General features: G+C 43.5%; 1 protein-coding gene across 6 annotated transcripts in view; it reads right to left on the bottom strand.

Annotated features, from left to right (window-relative positions):
* The window catches only part of LOC104588496 (ubiquitin-like domain-containing protein CIP73), a 56,110-nt gene that overhangs the window by 22,259 nt on the left and 18,959 nt on the right, over positions 1–14,892 (bottom strand). For all 6 annotated transcript variants that reach the window (XM_088892799.1, XM_019196161.2, XM_019196162.2 and 3 more), the window contains exons 3-4: positions 3,759–3,876; positions 2,356–2,463 (exon numbers count right to left, since the gene is read on the bottom strand). In XM_088892799.1, the coding sequence (XP_088748925.1) occupies positions 2,356–2,463; positions 3,759–3,876 (226 nt within the window). The remainder of the gene's footprint in view (positions 1–2,355; positions 2,464–3,758; positions 3,877–14,892) is intronic.

Genomic DNA, 14,892 nt, shown 5'->3' with positions numbered 1-14,892 from the left:
GTGTTTTAAAAGGCGTGGAAAGCATATGCCTAGAGGTGTGCCTCCAGGTGAGGCGCTCCCAAAACACCCTGAGGCGTATGCCAGAGACGCTTACACCTCTAAGGCGTAAGCCTCAAGTGCAAGAGGCATACGCCTCATGCACTTTTCTCATGAGGCGTGCTAGAGGCATACGCCTCATGCACATCTTATATAAAAAGACAGAAAAAAAAAGAAAAAAGAAAAAAAGGAAAGGAAAAGAAAGGGAAGGGAAAGAAAAAGAAAGAGAAGAAAAATAAAGGAGAAAAAGAAATAAAAGAAAAGGAAAGGGAAGGGAAGAAAAGATAAGGGGAAAGAAAAAATGTTATGCATCTTTATTCTTCTTAATATAAAAGATTTTTATTAAAAATAAAGAAAAAATGAGATCCCCCCTTCCTCTTCATCCTCCTCCCCTTCCTCCTTACTCCTAACCCCCCTCCTCTTAAGGAGGCTTATGCCTCCTTGTGTTCGGGAGGCTTACGCCTCTTGCATTCTGAACTACGCCTCACACATCTAGGTAGTGGAACGCCTCGCGTCACGCCTCCGCGTTTTAAAACATTGGTTGGGATATGGATGACGACGATGATGATGATAAAAACCCAGGTAGAGGCCACTCTTGTGCTTGGTTAGACCTGAAGTTGCAGTGCTTCCAACTCCAGGTATGCAAACTAAAACCTTCTTCTCCCCCCCTCCCCCTTCTTTAATGTCTCTTTTTCACTTTTTGTATGAAATGAAATCTTTTTACTTATGCTTGTACTTCAAATGTATGCTGAGTTGTCAATATATGGTTGGCAATATTATACATTTTTCTTATCAATAACAGAGTCGAATTCATTAAAATAAAAACAAAGGAGTACAAGGATCAAAACAGTGAAACTCTATTAGCTCTCCAAAAAAAGAAAAAAGATGACAATATTGCCCAAAAAAGTTGATTTCTCCCCACCCCTTGTTTAACCAAAAAATCAGTAAAAGAGTTAGCATCTCTTTCCACCCAATGTAAGATGACCTCCATGTCTTGTAACAAGTTTCTAATTCTCCTTTTCTCATAGATGTAGCCCCACCAACCAGCATCGTCCTCTTTTTGCAACCAATTTATAACCAACTTGGACTCCCCTTCAATCACCAATTTACGGATAAGCAATCCTTGGCTTTTTGCACTCCTTCCAACACAGCCTTTTTTTTGTTTGTTGGAATGATATGGTTGACATTTACCTAAATGGTCAAAATATTAACCAATATATTGTATTTTATTAATTCAAGTGAAAGTTTATGCCAATGGTCTCAACTCTCGACACCAACATATGTTGATCACATTTCTGAAATGTCGTGACATTTTAAACCATAACATTGGAGAGGTGTACAACCTTGAAGAATTGGCAAAGGCAGTAAGGCACTGGAGTGTGATCTGGACAAACTTCTAGCATAATATCTAGGCTTTCCTTTAGGAGCAGTCAATAGGGCCACCCACCATCTTGGGATGGTCCAGATGATAAAACAAAATATCACCTTGCAGGTTGGTGTGATGATGATTGAAGCAGAACTCAAGTGTGACACAATTGCAAAGACACAATAGTTTCAAGAAGCATGCTCATTTGAGGTATGAGGTGTTTGTGTTTGTTTCCAAAATCAAGTGTGGAGAATATCTTCCTTTTGCACAGATTTTCTTATTGTTCTGTATGGCAGCAAATACACACTAGCCATTAATCGCTATGAAATGTTTTTTCTTTTACTTTTTTGAGTGCCACCACTGTGAAATGCTGCATTCATGTAATATGGAATTCCTTGTTTTGGAGGCACTCAAATGACTGGGAGATAGAATCATTGTTGCAGCTGCTAGCCAATTGGAAGGTCATTCATTGTCCTGATAAAGGCCCTTTTCTAAACAATGTGTAAAGGATAAAAACAAAACATATCTGATGCCTTTGCTATAGAGACTTTCTAGAAAGATGGACAAGTTAGGACATCTATTGGATTGAACAAGCTTAAACTTTGATGCAGATGGAAAGATGGATTAGCATATACTTCAGTAAATATGTAAAGGTTGTATGATATGAGATAACCAAACCATGATGAATAAATCTTTCTTGATTTCCTATGGTTTGATGAGTTCTGTTTGATCATTACTGCTAAAAAACAACAAAAAGGCATGTTGATGAAATCATGTAGAATCATGAAACCATAAAATTAATATTCCCCTCAAGAAGCATTTTGTGATAATATATACCGATCAAAGTGAAACAGGCTCAGTTAAAGATAAAAAAAAATAATTGAAATACTGTCGCAACTCATTCGGCATCTAAAATCAAAGAAATTCATAGGATCTCTAAAAGCATCACACACCTGAATGATCATGTAAACCCTCAGATCCCATGAAGCCCATTGTGGATGCAGATGGAGGAGGAACTGGTTGTCTGACTACCAAATGCAAAGTGTGCCCATCTTCCACATCTAAATCAAATTAAGAAATCCAATGTTGAATTTTACCAAACTATCACACAGAGGATGACAAAAGTACAGCAGATTAGAGTAGAAAAGGCTCACTTATAATATATTTATAATACTTTGAAGGTCTACAGAAGTAATATCAAGAATCTGAAAAACTGACATCACAAATGTGCTGCACATGCAAAGGTTAATATGCTAAAAATAAAATGAGATAAAAAAGTGGTGTCCATGGATATTTATTTTTGCTTTCTGGGACATAACCTACAGTTGATAGAAGTAATCATAGACAATCTAAGCCATGATATCTAAAAGGTCAGAAGGTACTTTCTTCATGGATTTGAATAACATTTTCCTTTATATCCAAGTTATTGTAATTCTGTATAAGACATTCCACATATGCAGTATTTGTATGCCAGCATTCAATATTTTTTACCAGCAACAGTAAATTATAGTTGTATTAATGTAGAAAATTGAAATACTCTAAGCATCCCAAAACCAGGTTAATTATACAAGCATGATGAAGAGAATCAGTCTCACAAATTTCCCTCCCCCAGCCTGCCCTGCCCCTCAAGGCTATGTTGCATAGAATGGTACTAAGGTCCAAAATGAAGAAATGAAAATTAAGAAAAACAAGGGAGAAAAAATAAATTAATAAGAAAAGGATTCTCCAAGAATGTTTAAAGGAAAAAAGGCCAGAAATAGTCAGGATTAGAGTATGGTCCTGAGAGTTAAACAGCTTTAGCTTGATGCTTTCCATCAGTCCTAGCTTCTTAGGATTTTGGCATATTGGTAGGGTACAAAAATTTGATATAATAGCCTACTCAAAATCAAAACCCTGCATTTAAATCATGGAAAAGGATAACTGCACAAGAATGAGAGCTGCCAAGAGTGACAACATGCATTTGGAAAGTTTCAGGTGACAAAGTAAGTTATTAGCAATCCAATCCACATTAAAATACTTTCCGAAATACTAGTCAAAAATTAAAGATGATTTGAGGGCAGAAATGAATGTTTTAAAATGTGCACAACCTTGCAGTGGACTGCTTAAAATGGGAAGCAGACCCTTTTTGGGTAGGTCTGAACCGCAGAACTATGGCAGAAGACTGGTTTGCACAACTCAAATGAGCAAGCCAAATAAGAAAGCTAGAAAGAAAGAACTTAAACAAATTGATGCAATGCAGTTCCGAATGAAGAGGAAGTGAGGAACATTAGCTAAGCATATGTTACCATAACCAATAAAAAAACAGAAGAAACACAAAACCAATAAGAAAAAAGGAATAAGTAATGGAAGAGGATACGGTAAGCTGAAAGGAGTTGATCATCCTTCAAAACTTTTCCACGGCATATTAGGCGCTGTTGTTCTGATAATACACCAGTGACTGTTGCAATCTGTTCCTTCAACGCAGGAACAGGAACCTGTCAATCATCAAAAATTTGAGAACACAAAATATTTATCCAATGCAAAGAGAAACAGGTTTTCTAGAAAGAAAATGGATGACCATCACACCATGACCATCAAGAAACAGAAAATAACACATCTGATACATTACAATTTCTAAATTCAGCAGTCACAAACAGCCATGAAACCAACTTGCCCACCAACTACTGAGATAGATCCTCCGGACTAAGAGACTTGTCATTAAATACCCTTCTATTCCTCTCAGTCCAGATACACCAGATAACCACAAATGGAATCAGTTTCCAGAGAACCTTCCTTTTCTTGCTCAAACCCTTAATCTGCCAACAGTTTAACAACTCTTTAACCGACCTCGGCATCACCCAGCTAATCTTCACAATGTTGAAGAGATGATTCCATAAATGAGCAGAAAACGGACAGTGGATACACAAATGATCAGTGGATTCAATACTGCAACCACATAAACTACAAGACAAGTCTGGGATCTGAATGCCTCTTCTCACCAGATTTTCCTTGGAAAGACCCTTATTTAGAGCCATGGTCCAAACAAGGAAGCATGCTTTTGTCGGCCTGTTTGGATTCCATATTTTCCGAGCTGGGAAATCAGACCCACCCCTCCTTCCAATCAAAGCAGCCAGGGATTTAACAGAAAATAGACCATCTGAATTCCACCTCCAAAACCACTTGTCCTCCAAATTATAATCCAGAGTGTGATTTTGGAGACATGACAGGAGATTTACTGCCTCTTCCACCTCCCAATCAAAAAGATTTCTGCTGAAAGAGGGAATCCAAAGAACTGAACCATTCGAAATGCTATAACACTCAGCAACTGAGGCCTCTTGATGCACACTGAAATAAGAGCGGGAAGGACTCAGCAAGAGGAACATCTGAGCACCAAGGGTCCTTCCAGAATTTGGTCCTATTACCATTCCCCACCCATATTGAGACTCCCCTTACCAAATCTGAATAGGTCTTCATAATCCCTTTCCAAAGGGAACTACCCCAGTTATGAGGAGGATCCCTAGTACTCCAGTTTCCCCAACTCACACCATACTTACTAGCAATGAGAGATCTCCACTAAGTATCAGGCTCTACAGAAATATCCATATCCATTTACCGAGCAGAGCAGAGCAGAGTTAAAATTTTTCAGCTTCCTTATGCTTAGCCCCCCAGCCCACCCCCCCCCCCCCCCCCCCCCCCCCCTCAGATTTGGGGAGGCAAACTTGCTCCCAACTCACCAAATGCACTTTCTTTTCCTCCTCCCAGCCTCTCCAAAGGAAATCCCTTTGAAGTTTTTCAATCTGATTTGCAACCTTCTTAGGAATATAAAACAGAGACAGGAAATAGGTAGGCAAATTGGAGAGAGTGCTCTTAATCAGAGTCAACCTCCCAAAAGAAAGATATTTTGCCTTCCAAGAAGCCAGCTTCCTTTCCAATCTCTCAATAACTGGGTCCCAAATTGCAGATGAACCACCACTAACCCCTAGAGGGAGGCCCAATATTTAATTGGGAGGGAACCAATCTGACAAGCCAAAATATCTCAACATTCAGCTAAGTTAGAGACTTGGCCAACTGGGATGATTTGGCTCTTCTTCCAGTTTACTTTTAGCCCTGTAATCACTTCAAACCAAGATAGGGTTCCAAGGACAAGTTCCACCTGAGAGGGAGAGGCATCCACAAAACATAGAGTATCATCTGCAAATTGAAGAATGTTCACCTTCGCTCCCCCCGGCACCATAGCAAAACCAGCCCACTCTCCCGAGCCTGCAGCTTTAAGATACCATGACAAAATCTACATACGCTTAGCTTTAATATGAGCCATATGGGGTCAATTACAAGAATCCTATTCCATCATTGTGAACCATCAAGACCCAAGTTTTCTGTGCAATCATAAGTCCTTAAGTCGTTTTTTATCAATTCAGACCACACTCTCTTTGATCCTCTCCTTACTCCATCAGAGCCTCCTACTTGAACCCTGCAGTCATTGATATTCATGCACATGATCTAAGTCAACTTTCCCTAATTTTGTCACTAATAGGAGCTACTCCTTGGTCTTCTCTAATGTGTTAATTTCTGACTCTGCATGCGCATTTTTTGGGGGTGAGGGTATCTAAGTCCAAAAATGCTTGATCAATCTCCAATTGCTTACCATCAAGCCCCAAATAAGGGAGAAAAGCAATGTTAAGACTCAGAACGGACTAAAAAGCAGAACGCTTAACGGGTCACCATTTTCCCGGTTAACCAGGTAGTTAGCCTTTTTCTTATCAGAACGATTATCCCATTCAACTCATGAAAACTGTCATTTAACTGGTAGTGGAAAGGCTGTTGGTTCCCAATTTTCATGGTCTGACCATACCATCCATTCCAGTCCAAATCTTGCAACACTGGAGAAAAGTTCTTTCAGTCTCCATAGCCACTTCCTGATCCAGACAAAGTTTTAGTTGAAAAATCCAAGGCAAGAGACCATACATGCACATGAAATGCAAGAGCACAAGAAACTATTACCCTGGTAAATCAGTTTTCCAGTCCAATTTGGTCCTGACCACACTTCCCCAAGGCAAGGTTGGTAGCGAGTGAATTAGCAGGCCTTGCGAGCCATCTAAACAAGATGTTTCACTCTAGCTGCCAGGGCCATCACCTCCATGAACAAGTATCCCAAACTAGAAGATGACGAGGACTACAATTCATATACCCACATAACAACCTGGGAATCCCCATAAACCTCATTCTCTCCATGCCCAAGGAATGCAACAACCTGAATCCCCAGAGCAACAGTAATATACTAATATTCAATAATAATTATTTTTTCTTTTAACAAATCAGTAATAATATTAGATATGACTTGGTATAATTGAGAATTTCCAAATGTACTAACATGGACAAATAAAGAGAGATGGGAGGTAGAAAACCTTGCTAGAATGCTAGGTTTTGAGGTAGGAGATTGACCTTTACAGTATTTGGGACTACCTTGGTGGTGGTGGTGGTGGGGAGGGGGGGACCTAAATTCTGATAGCTTCCGACATCCATAGTGCAAAGGTTTACAAAGAGGCTTGCAAGGTGGAAAAGAAGTTATATTTCTTTAGGGGGTAGGATAACTCTAATAAAGTCAACCTTGACTAATTTGCCAGTCTACAACCTATCTACCTTTAGGATCCCCACCAAAGTGGCCAATCAACAAGAGAAACTAATGAAGGACATTTTGTGGGACCCAAGATGTTAGGCACCACTTCGAGGGGATGCTACCTCCTAAGAAAAACAAAAGACAGAGAGAGAGAGAGACTGAGAGAGATTGCTTGAATGATTTTCCCCCTTCTTATTCCTCTTGACCTTTTATACTGTACATAAGTATTACATCAAGATCAAGACCCAGTAATTACATCCTTGTTCAACTGAATTTGTCGATGTGGCTCCTTTCTTTCTCCTTCTAGAATATACTTGTTGTATTATTGGTTTGGCTGCCAAACTGTCACGGGGCTAATCGACGGGCCCCCGTGCGGCGCTCGATGGGGTCGAGAAAGCCTATAAATGCAAGCAACAACACACAAAAGGAAACAAGAGTGCACACAAATTAGACAAAAGGCAACTTGTATTGCATTAATCAGTGGTAAGCACAAGCACACAGTACAGTGTCGAGGGGATCTCGTGCTTAACCATTACACGCTTATGAGCTCACTCGACTACCTACCTCCCCTCAAAGAGTACGTTAAGCTTTTGGGGGAGTGACAAAATGATACATCAAAATACTGAACATTCATACTACTATTTACATAATTGCCATTGGCATACCCCCCTTACAAAAAGAGTACAAGGACCCAACCCAAGACACTTAGATGGTGTGCTAATGGCGTGCTGATGGTGCTAATGGAGGCTGAACCGTCACAGTCTCCCTCCACTCAATTCAATCTTTGTCCTCGAAGATTCTTCCTCAGGTACTCGTCCAGCTTCACTGCGAATGAAAGGAGGTCTTCTGCAAGCTCCCAGGTGTCTTCTTCTGCAGGTTCCTTCCACTTCACCAGGTACTCCCCTTCTGATGTTTGGGAGGATTGGGACAACCTATGGTTGAGGATGGAGTCGAGGGATCGGTTCTTAGGTGGTTGGTAGGATGGATGTGGGCGTTGGCTTTGGTTTCGGGAGGTATCTTGGCTATCGGCATGGTAGAGTTTAAGTTGGCTTACATGAAAGACAGGGTGTAGTTTTAGCCATGGAGGTAGTTTGAGTCTGTAGGCTGATGCTCCTACTTTGGCTAGGATTTCACAAGGTCCCTCATATTTTCTCACAAGCCCAGGGTGTACTCTTCGAAAGAACCTAAGGCAATGGGTATGGAGTTTTACTAAGGCCAGGTCACCTACTTGGATGTTCTCGGGTCGTCTACCCAAATCGGCCCATTTCTTCATTCTTCTGGAGGCTTTCTCTAGTGAGGCTCGAGTGATGTCAAGGCATTCTTTCCATTCCCTGGTGAAAGTGAAGGCTCGAGGGCTTCTTCCTTGATGGTCGTTGACGATGCTGTGCGGACATCTTGGTAGTTGGCTGGTGATGACTTCAAAAGGACTCTGATTGGTGGAGGAGCTCTTCTGTGTGTTGACGGAGAACTGTGCAATGTCCAGCAATCGAACCCAATTCTTTTGTGTAGCTGATACAAAATGGCGGAGGTACTCTTCAAGGAGGGAGTTCATTCTCTCTGTCTTCCCATCTGACTCTGGATGGCTGCTGCTGGAGAAATTCAAGTTCGAGCCAAGAAGCTTGAATAGCTCTGTCCAGAAAGCACTAGTGAATCGGGGATCCCGATCACTAACAATGTTCTGTGGGACTCCCCAATATTTCACCACGTGCTTGAAGAAAAGGTATGCTGTGTCTTCAATTGCAAGGTGCTTTGGTGTTGGGATGAAAGTGGCATACTTGGAAAATCTATCAACAACAACAATAATGGATGCATAGTCTCCCACCTTAGGAAGACCGCTGATGAAGTCCATGGAAACACTCTCCCAAGGTTGTGAGGGCGTTGGAAGAGGTTGTAGGAGTCCAAGAGGCTTGGCACGCTCAGGCTTGTCTTGCTAGCAAATCAGGCATGTCCTTGTGTATTCTCGAACATCTTGCTCCATATGAGGCCAATAGTAGGCATGTTGTAGAAGTGCCAAGGTACGCTGCCACCCAGGGTGTCCTGCCCATAAGCTGTCATGACATTCACGTAGGAGAGTCTTCCTCAAGTCTTCAACTCTCGGTACAAATATCCGCCTTCCCTTTGTCAAAAGAAGGCCTTCTTCAACCCAAAACCACCTAGTCTTCCCTTCACGAGCAGCTGTTAATAGGCTTTGAGCAATGGGGTCCTTCTGGAGTCCTTCCTTGATGCCCTTAATGAGGTCCAGTCTGATTTGGCTTTTAGAGGGACCTTCACCTGTGGATAGTGCTGCAAGCTCGGCCTTCCTGCTAAGTGCATCAGCAACCCTATTCATCGGCCCTGGCTTGTACTCTAGAGTCATGTCAAACTCCGCTAAGAAATCTTGCCATCGAGCTTGCTTAGGGCTCAGCTTCTTCTGTGGCTGAAAGTAACTAGTAGCTATGTTGTCAGTCTTGACCACGAACTTGGAGCCAAGCAGGTAGTGTCGCCATGTGCGGAGGCAGTGGACGATGGTTGTCATCTCCTTCTCTTGCACAGTGTACCTCCTCTCTGTATCATTCAATTTGCGGCTTCCAAAGGCGATGGGATGTCCTTCTTGCATCAAGACCCCACCAATGGCAAAGTCAGAAGCATCTGTGTGTAGCTCATACAGCTTGCTTGGATCAGGCAAGGCGAGGACAGGTTCTACTGAGACAACTCTCTTCAAATCATCAAAAGTTGTTTGGCAACATTCACTCCAGGTCCACATACTAGTCTTCTTCAGTAAGTTGGTGAGGGCAGTGGCTCGTGCTGAGAATCCAGAGATGAATCTTTGATAGTAGTTCACGAGGCCAAGGAAGGAGCGAAGTTCGGTGACCCTGGTGGGAGGTGCCTAATCTTGAATGGCCTTGACTTTAGCTGGATCCATGCTGATTGTGCCTGCTCGAATTATATGGCCAAGGAAGGCCACCTCTTCTGTGGCGAAAGAACATTTCTCCTTCTTAACAAACAGGTTGTTGTCCCGCAAGACCTGGAAAACAGTACGGAGGTGGTCAACATGTTCCTCCAAGGTTCTACTGTAAATTACAATATCATCAATATACACAACAACAAATTGGTCCAGGTAGGGATGAAATATTTTGTTCATCAATGTACAAAAGGTGGCTGGAGCATTGGTGAGCCCAAAGGGCATGACAAGAAATTCAAAGGACCCATATCGGGTAACACAAGCTGTTTTGTGTTCATCTCCTTCGGCTATACGCACTTGATAGTACCCCGACCTCAGGTCTAGCTTTGTAAAGTACTTGGCCCTGTTGAGTTGGTCAAAGAGGTCGGCCACCAAAAGTATGAGATATTTGTTCTTGATGGTGAGCTTGTTGAGAGCTCGGTAGTCAATACAGAGCCGAAGAGATCCATCATGCTTCTTTTGAAACAGGACTAGTGCTCCAAAAGGGGCCTTAGAAGGCTGAATCAATCCAGCATCCAACAACTCATTCAACTACTTACGTAGCTCGGCCAGCTCAGGAGGAGACATTCTGTATGGCGGCCGTGCCAGTGGTTTGGTTCCAGGCTCCAACTCAATCTTGTGATCAACTTCTCTCCTTGGGGGAAGCTTCTTCGACAATGTGGGAGGCATGACATCCTGGAATTCTTCTAGTGCCATTGTAATCGCTGGCGGGATATGCCCGGTTGGTGGGTTAGGCAGGTCAGAGTCCACCAATGTGGCTAGGTAAGTGGTCTCTCCTTTCCGCACTCCATCCTCGAGTTGCAATGCTGAGAGCATCTTGGGGGTGGACGTGGTCTCTGGCACAACTGGAACCATGCAAGGAGCCTGATCTTCGAATATGCACACTGAGTTGAGGAAGGGCATGGGCACCGCCTTTACTTGAGTTAAGAATTCCATGCCGAGAACAACCTGAAAATCATCCATGGGCACGACTGAGAGGTCTATCATCCCTTCCCAGTCACCAAGTTGCAAGACCACCCCATGAGCTACACCTTGTATGGGTTTGGCATTAGAGTTCATAGCCTTCAACCATCCGACTTCCTTGGTAGGTGCAAGTTCTACTCGAGATGCCTCCTCCATAGAGATAAAGTTGTGGGTAGCACCTGTATCCACCATGGCTCTTGTGGGCTTACCATTCAAGCGAATGTCTACATACATCAGTCCCTTCGACTTGAACTTCAGTGCTCCTTGCGGGCTCGCTTTCTTCTTCATTGCATTGAGTCTTCGTAGAGCCCCCATTCTTGTCTCCTCCGGTTCTTTCTCCTCCTCGCTATGCTCATCATCACTAAGCTTTGCAAGCAAGGCATTGAGCTTCCCCCGACTAGGACAATCCTTAGTCCAATGTTTTCCCTCACAGATGAAGCATGGTGCCGGAGGTGTTCTCTTCACAAACTGGCCACCCATGTATCCAGAGTCCCCTTCAGGTCTCCTGTAGAACTTAAAAGTGTTGGGTTTACTTGGCCCGGAGTCTCCCTTGGGCGCATATAGTAAGGTTTCCTATCACCTCCTATCTTCCCTACGCCCTGATATGAGTTGGGTTTGGGGCCGTCTTTGCTTGGTCGCCTGTTGCCTACCAGTTGTTCAGCAACGGCCATGGCTGTGGCGAGGTCCTTCACACCTCGTCTCTGGAGTTCAAGCTCGGCCCATCGTTGTAGGTCGTCCATAAAGTTGAAGAGCAGGTCCTTGTTTGACATGTCCGTGATCTCGAGCAATAGTGCGGAGAACTCCTTCACGTACTCATGCAATGAGCCCGTGTGTTTTAGGTTCTTGAGCTTCCGATGGGCTTGGTACTCCACGTTCTCTGGATAGAACTGGAGCTTTATCTCGCTCTTGAACACGGACCAAGTATTAATGGAGCATAATCCTCGCTCCGCATCGGCACATCTCCTGTGCCACCATAACATAGCAACATCAGTAAGATATATAACAACAGTACGCACCTTGGCCGCCTCCTCAACGAGCTCGGCGGCGGTGAAATATTGTTCCATTTGCCACAGGAAGTTGTCAAGCTCCCGGGCATCGTGGGTCCCTGCATATGAGGTAGCTCGCGGACTTTGATCTTTGGAGGGGCTGGAGCAGCAGGTGTACTGGCTGTACTGGCCATCAGCCTCTTCAGAAGGGTCACATCGCCCTTCAAGTCTTCGAGCTGGATCTGTAGGCACTTCACCAGGTCTTCTAGTGGGTTGTCTGGCCTATTGGAGCTGTCACCGGACTGGTCCTCCAATCTTTCCACGACCGCTGCTACGGTCTCAAGGTTGAGTTGAAGCTCGTCCACACGGTCACGAGTTTCATCAACCACTGCTTCACAGCGCATGATGCGCTTGTCCATGGTCGCAAGCTTGTCAACTGACTTGTCACGCTTGCTATGCTTTGAGCTGACGCCTTTGTCTTTGGGAGAGCTATCTCTAGGCTCGTCCTCATCATAAACCCGTGAGATCCCTTCCTAGATCTCCTCTCGCATGTCAAAATTCTTCATCGGGCTGGTGTTGTTGCGGGGCACGACAGGGACTCGTTGGGCTTGACAACCGCTAGTGTCAACCTGGCTTTGATACCAACTGTCACGGGGCTAATCGACAGGGCCCCGTGCGGCGCTCGATGGGGTCGAGAAAGCCTACAAATGCAAGCAACAACACACAAAAGGAAACAAGAGTGCACACAAATTAGACAAAAGGCAAACTTGTATTGCATTAATCAGTGGTAAGCACAAGCACACAGTACAGTGTCGAGGGGATCTCGTGCTTAACCTTTACACGCTTATGAGCTCACTCGACTACCTACCTCCCCTCAAAGAGTACGTTAAGCTTTTGGGGGAGTGACAAAATGATACATCAAAATACTGAACATTCATACTACTATTTACATAATTGCCATTGGCATACCCCCCTTACAAAAAGAGTACAAGGACCCAACCCAAGACACTTAGATGGCGTGCTGATGGCGCTGATGGAGGCTGAACCGTCACAAAACGGCATCACTAAAAATTCAGTGACCATAGTGTATATGGAAAGCCATTTTGTGAATGTCATGTATATGCATTTTCACTTGATGATAGCCCAATCAGAGATCCAATTTGGAGAAAATAGCCGCAGACTATAATTCATCTAGCAGTTCTTCAATGACTGGTATAGGAAAACAGTCCCTTACCGTTATTTTGTTTAGGGCCCAATAATCAATACAGAATCTCTGTGCTCCGTCCCGTTTTTTGACGAGGAGCACCAGGGCTGAAAATGGGCTGGAACTCGGCCTGATAAATGTCTTTTGAATCAGCTCCTGAACTTGCTTCACAATCTCAGTTTTCTGAGATGGGGAGTAGCGATAGGGCCTCATGTTTGTTGGGGCTGCCCTGGGTCCAGCTGGATGTGATGGTCATGTAGGCGATGAGGTGGCAAGGCCTGCAGTTCCTGGAAAACATCCTCAAATTCTGCTAATATTTTATGGAGTTGTGACTGCTTCTCCTCAGGTAAGTTTTCAGTTTGGGGTGATTGTAACATCAGCACAGTGGGCTCTAAGCCCATTCGCAGAATGATGTGATTCTGGCCTCGACTACAGCCCCTTGTGATTGTTCTCAGGCTCTGTTGTTGGAGGGGTGCTGGTTGAACCCCTTGTGAATGATAAATTTTATCCTCCGGGTGAAATCCATTGTCATGTGTTGCCAGTCACAAATGACTGAGCCCAGCTGTTTCAGCCACTATTCCCAACATGATGTCAGCCCCACTTCTAATGGGTGCAAGTCAACTCTTACTACATAATCCTGAATTTGGATGGGTACTTCTTTGCAAATTCCTTCGCACTTGATGTGGTTCCCATCTGCCACATACACGTCAAATGGGGAGACATAATGGGCTTGCAGGCCCAACTGTTTGGTGAGGCTTATGCTGATGAAGTTATAAAACTCCCTATATTTTCCAATCTTTTTCTGCAGATGATATAAATTAAAATTGGCACTATGTTGTTCACTGTTCGGTTTCCTCCCTCCCTGGTGTGGGAGCATTTCCTGAAACCTCTGGACATCAGCTGGGTTATGCCAAGGTCGGTCAAGGAGCTGCTGTGCTGTTGGAAAATTAAAGGCCTAAACAAGAAAGGAAAATAAGTGTGGAAGACCATTCCTGCAGCTGCTTTGTGATCCATTTGGGCTGAAAGGAATAATAGAATTTTTTATAATAGAGCTAAAAGTCTTGAAGAGTTGGTGCAGAGAACTGTGGGCAAGCTTATCTCTTGGGTGTCTGTTACTGAGGATTTTAAGCATCTGAATTTGTCTCACTTGTTTCGTTCTCAGTCTTGGTGGAGTCTGTAACCTGATTTGCTCCCAGGCCATCTTTTTAGCCTGGGTATTGTTGTATTTTCTCCTTCTTGATTGAATAAATTTACCTTACCTTTTCCCAAAAAAAATAAAAAATGTTGCTTCCTGTTCTACATCCTTGGTGCCAACACTCTCTTATTGGTCCCCTCCCCATGAAGGCTAAGTTAAGCTTAACTTTGATGGTTGTAGCTGCAGAAATCCAATGCATCAGGCATTGGGGGAGTTTTAGACACCATGATGGCAAATTAGCAGCTTTATATTGAGGACCTATTGCAGCTGGTAACTCTGTAAGAATAAAATTATTGGCAGCTCTTCAAGACTAAGAATAGGGAGGGACATCCACCTAAACTGACTGGTAGTAGAAAGTGAGTCAAGGACTATTCTTAGGTGTCTCAAGCAAGGGAGTGAGGGACCTTAGCAGTATAGACATTTTTTGAGAAAAAAACAAACACCTTGCTGGAGTATTGGAAGCTTCATTCCATCAAATTCATAGAGGAAGAAACTGTTTGGCAGATGGGATAGCTAAACAGAAGGCTAACAGATCTAAAGTGTACTTGGGGATTATCCCAATCCAAGGTGGGATGTACAAAATGCAAATCCTAAGTTTAGTGAAC

The sequence above is a fragment of the Nelumbo nucifera genome, chromosome 8, assembly GCF_055504915.1.
Source record: "Nelumbo nucifera cultivar China Antique chromosome 8, China Antique-T2T, whole genome shotgun sequence".
Lineage (NCBI taxonomy): Eukaryota > Viridiplantae > Streptophyta > Magnoliopsida > Proteales > Nelumbonaceae > Nelumbo > Nelumbo nucifera.
This window is presented reverse-complemented; position numbering and strand designations above follow the sequence as displayed.